At 43.5% G+C, this 16,723-nt stretch overlaps 2 protein-coding genes across 2 annotated transcripts in view; both read right to left on the bottom strand.

The window, feature by feature from the left end:
* Positions 1-3,284: 3,284 nt before the first annotated feature.
* On the bottom strand, positions 3,285-8,906 carry LOC129108970 (acidic leucine-rich nuclear phosphoprotein 32 family member E-like). The gene is made up of 7 exons (XM_054620859.1): positions 8,798-8,906; positions 6,762-6,911; positions 6,305-6,427; positions 6,058-6,217; positions 5,380-5,528; positions 5,221-5,287; positions 3,285-4,669 (listed from the first exon to the last, which is right to left on the bottom strand). The coding sequence occupies exons 1-7, from the start codon at positions 8,849-8,851 to the stop codon at positions 4,590-4,592; spliced, it is 783 nt and encodes a 260-aa protein (XP_054476834.1). The 5' UTR covers positions 8,852-8,906; the 3' UTR covers positions 3,285-4,589.
* Positions 8,907-10,232: 1,326 nt separating this feature from the next.
* The window catches only part of LOC129110054 (mothers against decapentaplegic homolog 4-like), a 15,896-nt gene continuing 9,405 nt past the window's right edge, over positions 10,233-16,723 (bottom strand). The window contains exons 3-12 of the mRNA XM_054622207.1: positions 16,397-16,685; positions 16,190-16,318; positions 15,675-15,742; positions 15,478-15,631; positions 15,079-15,189; positions 14,924-14,977; positions 14,466-14,649; positions 14,202-14,370; positions 12,954-13,074; positions 10,233-12,266 (exon numbers count right to left, since the gene is read on the bottom strand). Coding sequence (XP_054478182.1) covers positions 12,061-12,266; positions 12,954-13,074; positions 14,202-14,370; positions 14,466-14,649; positions 14,924-14,977; positions 15,079-15,189; positions 15,478-15,631; positions 15,675-15,742; positions 16,190-16,318; positions 16,397-16,685 — 1,485 coding nt within the window. The 3' untranslated portion in view covers positions 10,233-12,060. The remainder of the gene's footprint in view (positions 12,267-12,953; positions 13,075-14,201; positions 14,371-14,465; positions 14,650-14,923; positions 14,978-15,078; positions 15,190-15,477; positions 15,632-15,674; positions 15,743-16,189; positions 16,319-16,396; positions 16,686-16,723) is intronic.

The raw sequence follows: 16,723 nt of genomic DNA, 5'->3' as shown, positions 1-16,723 counted from the left end.
ACGTCACCATGACAACATCCTCCTCTTCTATATATGACATATATTAAATATGACTGATATGAATATTATAAACACATAAACACAGTCTGGTCTTTCTTCATGACATCATGACCTCAAACAACCTGAACCATCCCTTTGATGCAAACGAGATGTAAAACGCTCAACTTGTTTCTATGGCGACAGAGCAGCCAGGTGTGCACAGGTGTGAGGGGGCGGAGCCTAAACGGCTGCTGCAGTGAATCTGCGTTTCTCTAAATTTGTTTGTAGGGTGACATCTGCTTATTTAAACAAATCAGAGATACTCTCTCACACACACACACACACACACACACACACACACACACACAATATGAGACAGACACTATTGATTGATGATCATAAACTCGATGAGGCGTCTGAATCCTGCTGACACACAAAAAACCTCCTTTAATCACTTCCTGTCTGCTCACCTGTCAGCTGAGTCAGCAGGTACAGTACAGAGCACGTGGTCACCACGGCAACCACACGCACACAAACACGCACACACAGTCTGATGTAATCTCATCGACCGACTTATTGACCGACCTGCTTCTCTGAGTGTGTGTGTGTGTGTGTGTGTGTGTGTGTGTGTGTGAGTGTGTGTGTGAGTGTGAGTGTGTGTGTGTGTGTGTATGTGTGTGAGTGTGTGTGTGAGTGTGAGTGTGTGTGTGTGTGTGTGTGTGTGTGAGTGTGTCATTAAACACAGCAGAATAAATAACTGAGTAGAAAAAAAAAAGACTTAAAAATAACTTAAATATTGACATGAAAAAATTATTAATAATCTGATCAAAGAGACAAATAAATAAAATATATTTAAAAATCAGAAAAATATAAATTCAATGTCAGATAAAAAATAAAATGAAGTAGAAAAACTTGAAATATTTTAAAACTATAAATTAAAATTTCTATCTATACAAACACATATCTATATCATAATATATTTATACATATATATATATACATATATATACACCTCTTCATGAAGTACTACCCTGAGCCTTCCTCGTAGCACTTACTGTATCCGTATCAGTTCGCTGCACTTATTGAATTTGTATTTGTTTACTGCACTTATCCTATTCGTAGTAGTTTGTAGCACTTATTATATTCGTAGTAGTTTGTTGCAATTATTGTTTTCATAGTAATTTGCCTCTGCACTATACTTTTGCTCTGGTTTCTGCTCTTAGATGCTTGTTTAAGAAAGGAGATGCACTTATGACTTCTGGTGACTAGTAGTTCTCTTGAATACCTATGTTGAATACACTTCCTGTAAGTCGCTTTGGATAAAAGCGTCTGCTAAATGACTGTAATGTAATGTAATGTAATGTAATGTAATGTAATGTAATATATATGAATATATATATATAGATGTATACATACACACGTACACTTAACAGCTTTCTACTTCCATATAAGGAGAACAGGAAGCTTCACAGAGCATCACAAACAGAACACATGGTCACATGACCTCTGACCAGCTGAGCGTGACATCATCAGGGGTCAGAGGTCGCTGCAGCTTGTCATCACATTTTATACAACAGCCAAACTATTTAAAACATTTAAATATTACAATATTAATAAATCAAATGTTTATATTTAATATGAATAAATAAATAAAAATAAAACATATTTCATGACAAAGATGAATGAAAAATATTGTCGAAGAAAGAAAATGACCTCTAGTGTTGAGTTGATCTGCGGCGCCACCGTGTGGTGAAAACATGAAATACAACAGAAGAACAACATTAAAAATTAAATTGGGTTCAAATCTTATTTTAGGAGTTTGTTCTTTGTTTTCCATGAAATTAACATTTAAATAAACTTATTTACTATTTAGACGTGATTCAGCATCTGATCAGGATCCTCCTGGACGCCTCCCTTTAGAGGTTTTCCAGGCACGTCCAACTGGTAAGAGGCCCCGGGGTAGACCCAGAACACGCTGGAGAGATTATATATCTCGTCTGGCCTGGGAACGCCTCGGGGTTCCCCAGGAGGAGCTGGAAAGTGTTGCTGGGGAGAAGGACGTCTGGAGGACCCTCCTTAGCTTGCTGCCCCGCGACCCGGCCCCGGATAAGAGGAGGAAGATGGATGGATGGATGGATAATTAGTATAATTATTATTGTTATAATATTATTAATATAATAATATATAAGGTTATTTATTCAGTATCTGTAAATATAGATATTCATTGATAAAGCCTGACTCCACCTTGATGTCACATGTTTTCAGTCCACAGATTAACGATGTGAAGCTTCAGAAACCTTTAGAGGAGAGAACTCTTTTCCTCAGTGTGTAAACTGTTTATGTATCTGATGTTCAGGTTTTAAATGTATAAAATATATGATTCATAAATGATTCTACCTTCAGGTATATTTATTCATATAAATGTTTAAATAAATATGACATAAAGGAACTAAAATATGCCCAATCTTATGTCCTCATTATAATAATGACATAGTTCAATAAACAAGAAGATCTCCAAACAGTCTGAAACTCCAGGTAGCCTACAAATGTAACCAACAGGAAGCAAACATTTCATGACTTCCTGTGTTCTCATTGAACACTGACCGACTTCACCTCAGGTTTCTTTAACCCCCTGCTGTCTGCTCTCGTCCACTTTAGAGGCTCAGTTCATCTCAAACCTTTACTTTGATAGGGTCTCCTTTACTTTGATAGGCTCTCCTTTACTTTGATAGGCTCTCCTTTACTTTGATAGGGTCTCCTTTACTTTGATAGGCTCTCCTTTACTTTGATAGGCTCTCCTTTACTTTGATAGGGTCTCCTTTACTCTGATAGGCTCTCCTTTACTTTGATAGGCTCTCCTTTACTTTGATAGGCTCTCCTTTACTTTGATAGGGTCTCCTTTACTTTGATAGGCTCTCCTTTACTTTGATAGGCTCTCCTTTACTTTGATAGGCTCTCCTTTACTTTGCTCTCCTTTACTTTGATAGGCTCTCCTTTACTTTGATAGGCTCTCCTTTACTCTGATAGGCTCTCCTTTACTTTGATAGGGTCTCCTTTACTCTGAGAGGAGGAAGATGGATGGATGGACTATTTAAGATTTTCAGTAAACCAACAGAATCAAGTAAAACGGAGGAAACTTCTTTACGTGTTGTAATACGCCCGGATGTCTCGCTGGAGATCAATAAAGTTTTATTTAAATGGTCACTGTAAAATAATAAAGGATTAGTTTGGTTTGACTCATTTCAATCAGAGGCAGATTGATCTGTAAACACTAATAAAGTTTTTTATTATTGAAAGACGAAACATTGAGATTTCATTTGTTTTTATTGAAAAACACTCGATACAACGACACAAGAAGAAGAAGAAGACGGAATAAAAAAATAAAATGAACAGATTCAAGATTCACACAGGACGCCGAAAACCTACAGAGACCACTTCACTTCTATTTACACAGACCAGGGTCTGGACCCACAGAGACCAGGGTCTGGACCCACAGAGACCAGGGTCAGGACCCACAGAGACCAGGGTCAGGACCCACAGAGACCAGGGTCTGGACCCACAGAGACCAGGGTCAGGACCCACAGAGACCAGGGTCAGGACCCACAGAGACCAGGGTCAGGACCCACAGAGACCAGGGTCAGGACCCACAGAGACCAGGGTCAGGACCCACAGAGACCAGGGTCAGGACCCACAGAGACCAGGGTCAGGAGGACCCAAACAGACCAGGAGGAGTTGAGATGTGCAGACTGACAGTTGGGGACATTTAAACATTTTTTAAAAATCATCCCAGAGTGCATCAGATAGCTGGGGCTCATGGGTAATGTAGTCGTTACAGTCACAGACCAGACTACAGCAGAAAAAGATTAGAAGAGAACCTCCAGACCAGCTCAGGATCAGACTCTGAAGTTCTGGTTCTGGGGACCAAACGGGTCTGATCAAACTGTGTGATTATTGAATATCAACTGATTATGAATGTTTGTTTGTTTTTAAAGAGACCAAAACAGGAAGTAGAACCGGGAGAACATTAGAACTTCTGATCAGATGAATAATCAATCAGACTAAAAGATCAACCAGCTGAAACACCCAGAGGTGACAGCAGTAAAGGTACAACAGCACCTCATTAAATTACTATTAGTCATATTTTTAGTACTTCTGATGCAGTAACATGTGAGCACTTTGAGTATTTGTACACTATTGGTACTTCAAAACTTCACATTCTGTCAAATTCTATGAAGTTTCAAGAAACTACGACTTTAAATGAAACATAAAATGGAAATACTGAAGTACAAGTAACGCCAACAGTACTTCAGTAAAAGTACTGATTACTGTCCACCGTGAATGTCTGTCAATCAGAGCGCTTGTTAATAAAGTTTTCAGACAGATGTCCAGTTTCTTGAAGGAGTCTGGAACAGTCTGATAATCACAGCATTGATCTGTGATCTGATCACATGTTACCGGGGTAACGGTGACATCACCAGTCACATGACGGCCATGCTTGAAGAGTGTGTTTGGTGAGAACTGATCCTGAACCTGCTCTCTGTTTCCTGTCTGTCTGCGGGGGTCAGAGGTCACTGGAGGAGGAGGCGGGGTCATAGTGGGATGGAGATCATCTATTCATCATCATCATCGTCTCCGTCGTCTTCGGCTTCTCTCTTCCTCTTCTCCCCCTGAACATCTGCACCGTCCACATCTGAGAGGAAATGATTTTCAAATTAAAGCGACTCTCCCTTTTTAAAAATCAGAATTTCAGAATAAAGTCTTAAGTTTAAAAGGATCCTTAAATAACAAAGTTATAAAAGAGAATAAAACATAAACGACCAGTATTTAAAGTTCTGAAAAAAGACCCTGTTTCAGGTCCATTTAGTAGCTTTTGATCATGGTCTTCCTCAGCAGATGAAGTTATCAATGAAATGAAAATATTCAAATGTGTTATAAACATCGTAGAGATCCTCCACGTTGGCTGAAAGGCTCCAGGATCAGCTCCATCTCCTCAGGAAGGTCATGTAAAACAACTGAAAGCTCCAGAACAGCACCACGCTTTGTTCTCCACTTCATTATGTTTTTATAGAACCTTTCAAATACAAAGTGCTGTAGATTAAATATAAAGTACCAAATACATAAAATATAAAAACAAATATATTTCAAAATGATTCCACCTTCTTAAAGACCTGCATTTAACACATTCAAGAGTCAGACTTTTCAAAACAAAACGACTCGATATCACTTATTTAAAAGACAAACCTCCATCTTCCTCCTCCTCCTCGTCCTCCTCCTCTTCTTCTACATAGTCTCCATCATCTTCCTCATCCTGAGAGGAAGAGCAAACGCATCAGAACAGTGAAGAGCGCCGCCCGGTGGCCACAGAGAGGAACAGCGGAACTGAACACAACGTTGACTCACCTGGATTCCCTCCTTCATCAGGTACGACAGGCCGACCTCATCCTCCTCTCCCTCAGAGCTGTCAGCATCATCATCATCCTCCTCCTCTTCGTCATCATCATCGTCGTCGTCGACGTCTCCATGGGGACCGGCTTCATCTTCATCATCATCTGGAACGAAATGTCACTTTTCTTTAACAAATGTTGGTCTGAGTGTTGAATGAGTATTGTCTGAAGGTAAATTATAACGTTATCATGATGTGTTCAATGTAATCTGTAGAATGTAGTGTTGGTGATAATAAATCCAGTAGTTTGAAGGAGATGTTTTCACATTAATATAAAACAGATATTAGAGATGAATTATGATGTTTAACTTCCTTTGTGTATTTTTTTTATAGGTTTAGCTAGGAATGCTGTACGAGACCAGCCTGAGAGCAGATATACCAGACACAGGGTCAAAGGTCAAGATGTATTGTTGTGTTAGGAGTAAATAGTTTGACCCAGTTGGATCCATTCTGCACGTTTCAGTCGTGTGCGTCTCTTTTTACTTTCCCCTGGAAACAGTTTGTCTGTGTAACTTGTAGCGGACCATCATAGAAACAGAATTTTTGGTTTCTCAGTAAAGTTCCTCACAAGATGTTACTACAAGCCTGTGATTGTTAGAACGTTGGTAGAACGTTGGTAAACGTCGGCGTCTCACCGTTGTCGGCCTCTGAGTCGGGCACCTCGTTGTCCTCCTGGTCGTACCCGTCCAGGAACGTGAGATGAGGCAGCAGCTCGAAGACGCCGTCTCTGTAGTCGTCCAGCGTGGACACCTCACAGCTGTACAGGTCCAGACTCTTCAGGTTCTTCAGGTTCTGCTGCAGAACAGAGAAGAGAAAAGTTCACACCACAAACCTGAACGGAAGTGCTGTGCATTGTGATGCGTTCAGGCTCCACTCACTCACCAGCGTCTCGATGCTGCTCATCTCTTTGATCTTGTTCCCGCTCAGGTTCAGGTACGTCAGGTTGGGACATTTCTCCGCCAGCGAGTCCAGACCTCCTGAGATGATGTTATCACTCAACTCCAGCTGAAGCACAACACAACTTTATTAATCCACAAGGGCAATTTGATTTTGGGCATAAATAGAAACAGACAAAAAAACAGACACATCACAGACGGACAATTTACAAGCAGAGGAGCTACGGCCGGGGGTGCAATTGCTATTCCTAAAAGTCATAATAAAGAAACGAGTAAATGAATACGTAGTCTACGTAGCAGCACAACACACCGTCAATACTGTGATGGAACTATTTGAGAAATACATGAAAGAGAAACCAAAGAAAAAGACAAACGGGGACAAGAAACAAAGGCAACAATAAGTGCACAGTGTTGCATTGTGGGAACAGGAAGTGCAGACTCACCTTTCGTAGTTTGGGCAGAGAGGGCAGTTTGGAGAGCGACGAGAGGCCGACGTTCACCATGCTGAGGATCTCCAGCCCCGTGTACTCGTCTGTCAGACCTTCAACCTCTCCGTCACCGGAGCGACAGTTATCCACCACCAGCTCCACCACCTGAACACAACAACAGGTCACGTGACCACGCCTTCATCTTCATCACGATGAACCAGCAGCTTTGTCTTTTATTGTTTGTTGAATCATAATGAACACTTCAGCTGTTTGTCCTGCACATCATCTAAAGTCTTTACCCAGTTTGACTTTTAGTGATGTTCCTTCAGGTCCACGTAGAACTACAACAACCTGTAGAACTACAACAACCTGTAGAACTACAACAACCTGTAGAACTACAACAACCTGTAGACTTTATACATCCTGAATGTTATTGTAAAAGACAAGAGACTCTTCATCCAGACCAGATCAAAACCAGATCACTGTAGAGTGACACACACACACACACACACACACACACTCTCACACACACACACACACACACACACACACACACACACACACTAACACACACACACACACTAACACTCTAACACAAACACACCAACACACACACACACACTAACACACTCTAACACAAACACACACACACACACACTCTAACACTAATACTCTAACACACACACTAACACACACACTAACACTCTAACACACACACACACACACAGACACACTAACACTCTGACACACACTAACACTCTAACACACACACACACACACACACACACACACACTAACACTCTGACACAAACACACACACACACTAAACACACACACACACACACACACACACACTCTAACACACACTAACACTCTAACACAAACACACACTAACACTCTAACACTCTAACACACTCTTCATAAACCTAAGATGTCTCTCATCAGGTGGGGGCATCGAGCACCTGATGAAGGCCCGAACCGACCAGCAGGACCCGAAGAACCGAGACGGGTTCAGGTCCCGCCATCGTTAGCCTGTTAGCTCCTGTTAGCCTGTTAGCTCTCGTTAGCCTCTGTTAGCTCCTGTGTTAGCTTGTTAGCCTGTTAGCTCTCGTTGGCCTGTTAGCTCCCGTTAGCCTGTTAGCTCCCGTTAGCCTGTTAGCTCTCGGTAGCCTGTTAGCTCCCGTTAGCCTGTTAGCTCTCGGTAGCCTGTTAGCTCCTGTGCTAGCCTGTTAGCTCTCGGTAGCCTGTTAGCTCCTGTGCTAGCCCGTTAGCTCTCGTTAGCCCGTTAGCTCTCGTTAGCTTGTTAGCTCTCGTTAGCCTGTTAGCGCCTGTGCTAGCCTGTTAGCTCTCGTTAGCCTGTTAGCTCTCGTTAGCTCCTGTGTTAGCTCTCGTTAGCTTGTTAGCCTGTTAGCTCTCGTTAGCTTGTTAGCCTGTTAGCTTGTTAGCCTGTTAGCTCCCGTTAGCCTGTTAGCCCCTGTGCTATCCCGTTAGCCCCTGTGCTAGCCCCTGCTATCCCGTTAGCCTGTGTTAGCCCCCGTTAGCTCCTGTGTTAGCCTGTTAGCTCCTGTGTTAGCCCCTGTGTTAGCCTGTTAGCCCCTGTGTTAGCCTGTTAGCTCCTGTGTTAGCCCCTGTGTTAGCCCCCGTTAGCTCCTGTGTTAGCCTGTTAGCTCCTGTGTTAGCCCCTGTGTTAGCTCCTGTGTTAGCTCCCGTTAGCTCCTGTGTTAGCCTGTTAGCTCCTGTGTTAGCCCCTGTGTTAGCCCCCGTTAGCCCCTGTGTTAGCCTGTTAGCTCCTGTGTTAGCTCCTGTGTTAGCCTGTTAGCTCCCGTTAGCCCCTGTTAGCTCCTGTGTTAGCCTGTTAGCTCCTGTGTTAGCCTGTTAGCTCCTGTGTTAGCCTGTTAGCCCCTGTGTTAGCTCCTGTGTTAGCCTGTTAGCCCCTGTGTTAGCCTGTTAGCCCCTGTTAGCTCCTGTTAGCTCCTGTGTTAGCCTGTTAGCTCCTGTGTTAGCCTGTTAGCTCCTGTTAGCCCCTGTTAGCTCCTGTTAGCTCCCGTTACCTCCGCCGGGCCCCGGCCGCGCAGCTCCAGCATCACCCTCCTCTTCATCATCATCTCACTGACTCTACGCCTCCATGTTCGCTCCGACCGCCAACGCGAGGCCACGCCCCGCTCCCCACGCTGCGCTCCCATTGGTCCGCCCGCCGAGCCCCTCCCCCGCGGCTCATTATGCAAGACTCTTGTCCACGATTGGTTAGGACCGCCGAGGCGTTCCTAGAGTGTAGCCAATGAGAAGCCGAGCATGAAACATTTAAAGCGTAGACACGCCCCTCTTTGTCCCCTGATGCGTTGATAAGCAGCAGCGTGTTATCTCTGAGGACACTGAGATGTGTTTATGTTCTGGTCCTTTGACTAAGTTACTTAAACATTTGAAATAAGTATTATTAAAGTTATAATTCCTTTATGATCTTACCTTTCAAAAACACAGTTACAAAGTTGGCTAAAACAAGGAATAAACAAGTAAATAAAACATAAAGGATAAAACAATCCAAATACCTTTTATAAACACATGTTGTGAAATAAACAACAACAACAACAACAACAACAACAACAACAGTGCGACGGTGTGTTCAGGTGTCATCGTAACTCTCTGTTTCCCAGTTTGTTGTGAAAGAACCTGACTGGTCAATCACCAATGACAGGAAGTGATTTTCTTAAGACTAAAAAAGGAATTGACTGATGAAGGAATGAAAATAATAATTATGTGAAAAAATATTCCAACTCAAGATCTACTCGATGGCTTTGCGCAGAGTTTTCAACCGCGTCTCATGGTCGTATCATCAGTAGATGAAGATCTCTTGTCTTTCTTTACCAGCTTTTTAGTTTGTCTTGTACAACAGAGTGGTGATTGGTAGCAGTAGCAGTGTAGTGATAGTGCTGCAGGTAATAAGCTAGTAGTTGTAGTATAATTAATAGTGATAGCAGTACCAGCAGTAGTGCAGAATGTAACAACTTCTACTAAAGAGTGTCTCCAGTCAGACAGGTGAGGACACACCTGGACCTGCTCACTGCTGCCCCTAGTGGAGGTCAGTGTCTCAGTTTGTGTGTAATTCTGTAAAGCAGTTCACATTTCATAAATCGCATTTATTAAATATAATGTTGAGCCTAAAGTTATGATTGTTTATGTTTAATGACGATGACTGAAATCCTCGTTGGGTCACGTGAAAACAGCGAGGCCTCAGATTATTAAAATAATAAAGTTATCGTAAAGTTAAGAGATCGAGTCATCAAAAGAATATATAAAATAATGAAATAATTCCCCTGAGAAAATGTAACAAAGTTCTGACTGAGCTACTGATTAGAAACAAGAAGGAAAATAAAGACGCAGGTGATTTTTTATAAGAAAATGTTTATTTTGAGGAAACAGCAGATGTTACAGTTATAGACCTTTTCAGTATAAAAGCTTTTATTATAAAATATGCTTTAAAAAAAAAAAAAAAAAAAGTACAGGGTAACAGGATGTGATGTCATCAAGAGCAGGAAATGAATCTTTGGTAAATAATTATAAAAAATAAATAACCAATAAAGAAACAGAAACAGAAGGATGACATCACTCTGTGGAAAATGGAACAGCTGATTCTGGCAGGTAAGGTTTATTAAATTTTTTATGTTTTCCAGTTGTTAAAGGGTCAGTTCACCCAAACTAGATGAACTTATTTCAAATCATGCAACAGGTGAGACCAAGACTTCATCGTTCTGCTATCGGGGGGAACATCCTCTTTGTATTTCTTTAAACCAATCAGAATCGTCTCTGGTGGCACTAAGCACAGGATTCAGCGACGGATCCGTTTACGATAGTTAATGTCAGACTGATACTCAGAGTCTACATCTGGTGAGTCAGACCAGAAAACATCAGGTTCTATAAATAGTTAAAGACACCATGGTGATAACAGACACACTGATGTAAAATGTGTCCTAAAGGAAGAATAGGTTGGGACCCAGGATCGACCCCTGAGGGACGCCACAACTCAGAGAGAACAATCAGACATTAATGTGTCCGGGAGATTTAGGTTTGAACTGGACCAGTGCAGATTCTGAACTGGTCCCACAGATATTGACCAAAACAAGTTAAACCTCTCTACATATTTACCAGTTTTGACAAATAGAGGGGGCAGGAAGTGGGGGAGAGGGGAGGCTGTCGCTGCAGGTGTGACCCCATAGCAGGGTGGTCTCTAGTTCTTCTTTTATTTCATTTCTGTTTCTTCTTCTCTTCTTTTTTTGAAGTATATTGAGTCATTTTAATGTCTTTCATACTGACGGATGACAGGAAGTAAAGAGAGGTCATCCTCAAACCCGGCGAGTTTTAAAACGCTACAACAAAATACAATACTGGCTTCAGTGGGGAAGGTTTACGGCTTAATAGGTGGATGAGTGAGGAGAAGATTAAACAAACTGTTTTTATTTATCAATGTTTCTATATAGATCTAGATTCTGAGATCCTTTGGATCTGGATTTCACATAGAAAAATAAATGTTGCAGTTGGGGGGAGAAGAGTGTCGGATTGAGGGACCTCAGGAATGTGTTTCGTCTCTTTGCAGATGATGTGGTTCTGTTGGCTACTTCATAACGTGACCTTCAGCAGCACCGGGGTTCAGCGTCAGCAGTAATTTAGATGTTGAACTGGACCGTTGTGGTGAAGAGGGAGCTGAACCAGAAGATAAAGCTCTTGATCTACTAGTCCATCTACGTTCAGCCCCTCAGCTGTGATCATGAGCTTTATATAGAGACATAAAGAGAAAGATCGAGGATACAAGCGTCTGAAATGATCTTCCTTCGTAGGAGTCTGGACTCAGAGGAGATACACTGATCCTTCATGTTAAAGGGACCAGCTAACGATTAGAGATAACGCAGTATAGGACCTTTTAGAAAGAATACATCATCATCAGATGGATCATGTGATGACAACAATTATTGTCACCTCAAGAACAACTTTTCAGAAATCCTGAAATAAAGAAAATAAATAATAATGAGCTTTAAAAAGGAGAAAACGGTGAACTGACCCTTTAATGTGCTTCACTGGACGCTGGTAACCATGGAAACTAATTTGACTGACAGGACAGATGTGATGCTTTGGTTGGCTGATTGTCTGAAGCCTTTCTGAACCGACCAATGAGCTGCGGCGTGTGGGCGGAGCTTGTGAGCCCCAGACAGGTAGGTGGTGTTGGGTTCAGGTGACGTCTTCTGAACGGCTCTGTCTCTCGGCTGATTGGCTGTCCCGTGAGCTAACCCCCCCCCACCTGCACACACACACACACACACCTGTGTCAGAGCGTGTGTTCCCGCGGCGGCAGCGCGTGCAGCACCTGGTCCAGCAGCTGCAGCGCTCGGTGCAGGTGGACCTCCAGCCAGCAGGGCGTGTCCTTGATGCTCTGACGCGGGTAATCGCACCCCCAACCTTTAACGAAGCTCAGACGCACGATGCACAACCGCCGCAGGTCGTCCACGCCGAGACCCGCCGCCGAACACACACCTGAGGGAGACAGGAAGGGACACCATCACACATCTGGACTCTACAGAAGAGCGATGTATTCACTGGAAAAAAAACATTTTCTCTGTTTTTCTGAATTTATGAGCTTCATCGAGAAACTCACATTTCTGTTTGGTTTAATCCGTTTTTTTTTAGGTTTAATCCGTTTTTTTTGGTTTAATCCGTTTTATTTTGGTTTAATACGTTTTATTTTGGTTTAATCCGTTTTATTTTGGTTTAATCCGTGGACTCTTTTTGTAAGCAATTCAGTTAAATTTCTGTGAATAAACATTTATTAGAGTGTGAATATCTATTATCTATTTGCAATGTCTCTTCTTTTCAAACATCGTCTTCTTTTCAAAAGTCCAGCATCATGTTCTGTATATCATTATTATATTATCTTTAATATCCAATCCACATGTGTTGACGTTTATCCTTTCAGCAGCAAAACAGGAACCGTTTATGGTACGGTGAGGCAGCAATCTAACAGAACCATTAATCACATTTATAGAACCACAAAAACACAAAGTTGTATTTAACATTTTTGTTGGTAATAATATCATAAAAATATGAAAACAGACATTCAAATCTTCGTCAGAAAACCTCAATCAAAGATTTAAATGAAAACAATATCTTTTTTAAATCAAACGTACAGACAGAGAGAGAGTGAGACAAACAGGTGACACTCACTGACTGCAGGAGCGATCCCCCCCACACTGTTCGGCCCGGGAATCGCACCGACAACTGCCGCTGCCTGAGCCGCTGCCGCCTGCTGCTGCATCTGCCTGTGACACTGCCTCAGGTCAAACACCTGGAGAGACCGACAGGTGAGAGAGAGACAGGGGAGAGACAGACAGGTGAGAGAGAGACAGGGGAGAGACAGACAGGTGAGAGAGAGAAAGAAGGGTGAGGGAGCAGATGAAGCATAACACCCTTCAGTTGTTTTACAGGTTTTTATTTTTGTTTTTTTCATCAACACTTCTCAAAGTGTGTGGCTCTTCCCCAGGAGGAAACAGGTGAGGTAACGATACTGTGTGAGGTGAGATAACAGGTGTATCCAGGTAACGAGAAGAAGCTAGTTATTGTAGTTTGTCAGCAGGTGGAGCTGTAGCAGCATCAACACGCCTCCTCCTCCTCTTCTTCATCAATCAGTGAAACATATCAGATGTCATCATCTCTGACATCAACAAAGATTTTTTTTAACATGAGCTGATCACAGATCAGTCAGACTCTGTTAATGGAGACACTTTGACTACATGGAAACCCGAAGGATACAAAATGGGTCCTCACTGTCTGACTTCAGAGCTTTAAGAGCTTCTGTATTCAAGAGGCTGCTGTGTTCATTACAGACCAGGATTCAAACTCTGGTTCTTTAAAGAGAAGCCAAAGCTTCCTGTGTTAAAGCTGCATTCTCTCTGCTGTCCACCAGGGGGCGACTCCTCTGGTTGTATAGAAGTCTATGAGAAAATGACTCTACTTCTCTCTTGATTTATTCCCTCAGTAAACATTGTAAACATGAGTTTATGGTCTCAATCTCTAGTTTCAAGTCTTCTTCAATACAGCATGATGTTCATTTAGTAAATGATGCTCCATTTAGAGTCAAACACACCATAAAGCAGGGGATGCTTTCATGCAACACTTGTTACAGAAAATGATCTGATGATGGTTTTCACAACAATCTTAAAGTTAACTTTCTCAAGTAACATTTTTAGAGAAAATCGTATTTGCCATAATAAAATACAAAGGAAATAAAACTTGCTAGTCAGCTATTACTAACGGGTTTGTAGAATTATTCTGCCTCCGCCTAGGCTCCGCCCATGAATGTAAGTCATCATATTTACTTCCAGAAAAAGGGATCATTAGACTGATGTTGTAATATGTTTCTGTGAGGATTTGTTGCTGAACAGCAGACAGTCGTCTGCATATCGACACACTCACCTTGATGTAAGCTCCGGGGTAGATCTTATGGACTCCGTCTCCAGGTGCTCGGCCCGCCTCACGGTCCAGGTACAAACTCTGGACAAATACTGGGTGGTCGCTAAGGCAACGCATCCAGATGTCCCCCTCCCCACGACACTCCAGCTGAACCCCCCGACCGATGTGGAGCCTGCAGGGAAACAAGACGCAGAAGAAGAGTGTGAGTTTGAGACTACCGACATTACACCTCCTCCTCATACTGGTGGGACTGGTTGGACTGGTCACCTGGCTCGGTGGCTGGAGGCGGTGCGGTGGACGTTACTCAGCTGACCCAAACAGAAACGGTCTCCTCCTGAAGGATCCACATAACCGTCCACGGTGACCAGAGGACAGCTGGACTGGACCTTAAACATCTCACCAACCTGAACGTCCAACTCAAAGTACGAGATGGAGCACCAGAACTCTGGACCTGAGAGACAAAGTGAGACGGGGGGACAAAGTGAGACAGGTGGGACAAAGTGAGACGGGGGGACAAAGTGAGACAGGGGGGATACAGTGAGACAGGGGGGATACAGTGAGACAGGGGGGACAGGGGGGATAAAGTGAGACGGGGGGGATAAAGTGAGACAGTCAAACAGAGCCAGAGAAACCGGGGTGAAAAGAGAGTGAAGACATTTTTGGAAGGTTTTGGAAAGTAAGGACATTTATTTAAAAGTGAGCACATTCTTGGACTGAGCTGGTACCTGGGTGGTTGGACACAGGTTGTGGGTACGGAGCCGTACTGTGGTGCTGAGACCCTGCAGGAACAAACAGACTCAGTATCTTTACCACTGAACAGTACAACAGTAAAGTACTACTACTGCAGTACTTCAGTTTGATGTTAGTCATGATGTCATACAGAAGTGAGTGTTGGGGGCGTGGTGATGATGATGTAACTGAGGCTGCTGGTGGCTCCGCCCACTCTGACCTGCAGGGTTGTAGGGGGCGGGGCTATTACCTGGCCAGGTAGCTGCAGAGACACAAAGACAAAGTTCAGTATCTGTCTCATAGCAGTACTGTTACTGTGGTACTACTACTTCTGCTCCTAATATTAATACTACTTTTGCTTCTACTACTACTACCACTAAGTACAGCTAATACGACTACTGCTATTACTTTTACTACTGGAACTATTCCCACAACTATTAGTACTACTGCAACTCTTGACGCTGACCCAAGTACACAGTGTTACCAGCTGTACTACAGTTTACCTCTGTAGTACCTCAGAGCAGTACAGGTGTGTGTGCAGGTACAGTACCAGTTTTTGGGAGGCTGCTATAGTCCGGCTGGTGTGCAGAGGTGGGGGTGTGAGGGTGAGGAGGTTGGGGGGTGTGAGGGTGAGGAGGTTGGGGGGTGTGAGGGGGTTTGGGTGAGGTGGGGAGGCGTGGCCCCGTGGTTATGAGGGGGGCGATCTGAAGGAGGCCGGGGCCCTCGCTGCAGACACCTCCCCCCGACTCCCCGACCCCCGCTGTTCCTCCCGCAGCCAACAGCTGACAGAGCTGCAGCCGTCATGGAGCTGCTGCCTGCAAGACAGAACGCAGGACGTCAAAACCCACAATGTTTATCTGAATAACGAGGTGAAGCCCCGCCCCTTTTTGGTGTCCATCATGGGCTCTTATTTTGAAAAACATGTATGGTAGGTAAAAATAGTATGTTTTGTATGTGCCATGAATTAAACATTTAAATTAATTAAAAAATGTTTTTGTTTTTTAAATATAATTACATTTTTTAACGTTATTTATAGATGTATACTCATGTTTACAATGTTTACTGAGGGAATAAATCAAGAGAGAAGTAGAGTCATTTTCTCATAGACTTCTATACAACCAGAGGAGTCGCCCCCTGGTGGACAGGAGAGAGAATGCAGCTTTAACACAGGAAGCATTGGATTCACTTTACAGACTTTTCAACAGGAAGGGGCGGGACTAATCCTCTGCATGAATTAAAAAAGATGGGATGGTCAGTCTGACCTGGAGGAGAGAGGGGCATGCTGGGATACATGCTGAGAGGGCGGGGCTGGCTGTAGGGGTCGGAGTGGGGGGGCAGGTCCACCTGCAGACAGTCCTGCATGAACTCCTCCTTTATCAGAGACGGAGGACCTGAAGGAAGACGACACGGTGACCAATGAGCAGCAGAGGCATCCTGTCCTCATGAATATTAATGAGCAGGGCGTGTACCTGCGGCGGCGGGCGACGCCACCCTGTCGTAGTGATACGGGTTCACACACACGCTGTCGTACTTCAGGTCGAACGCAAACTGACAGAACTTCACGTGTTTCAGCTCGTTCTTATGGAGGTCAGGCCAACGCCACAGACGGGCGTAGATCACGTGAGGGAAACCCTTCCTACCCGCCACCTGCAGACAGACAGGTAGAGACAGACAGGTCAGAGACAGACAGGTCAGAGACAGACAGGTAGAGACAGACAGGTCAGAGACAGACAGGTCAGAGACAGATATACAGCCATGTTAGAGACAGACAGGTAGAGACAGACAGGTCAGAGACA

The sequence above is a fragment of the Anoplopoma fimbria genome, chromosome 20, assembly GCF_027596085.1.
Source record: "Anoplopoma fimbria isolate UVic2021 breed Golden Eagle Sablefish chromosome 20, Afim_UVic_2022, whole genome shotgun sequence".
NCBI classification, from domain to species: domain Eukaryota; kingdom Metazoa; phylum Chordata; class Actinopteri; order Perciformes; family Anoplopomatidae; genus Anoplopoma; species Anoplopoma fimbria.
This window is presented reverse-complemented; position numbering and strand designations above follow the sequence as displayed.

Bases quoted from the DNA above. Each gene is read 5' to 3' on its own strand.
- LOC129108970 (XM_054620859.1), bottom strand. From the start codon at position 8,851: ATGATGATGAAGAGGAGGGTGATGCTGGAGCTGCGCGGCCGGGGCCCG. The intron at 6,218-6,304 runs GTGAGTGAGTGG...TCTGTTCTGCAG, and splicing joins TGAGCAGCATCGAGACGCTG to CAGAACCTGAAGAACCTGAA. The intron at 5,288-5,379 runs GTGAGTCAACGT...TCTTCCTCTCAG, and splicing joins TGATGAAGGAGGGAATCCAG to GATGAGGAAGATGATGGAGA.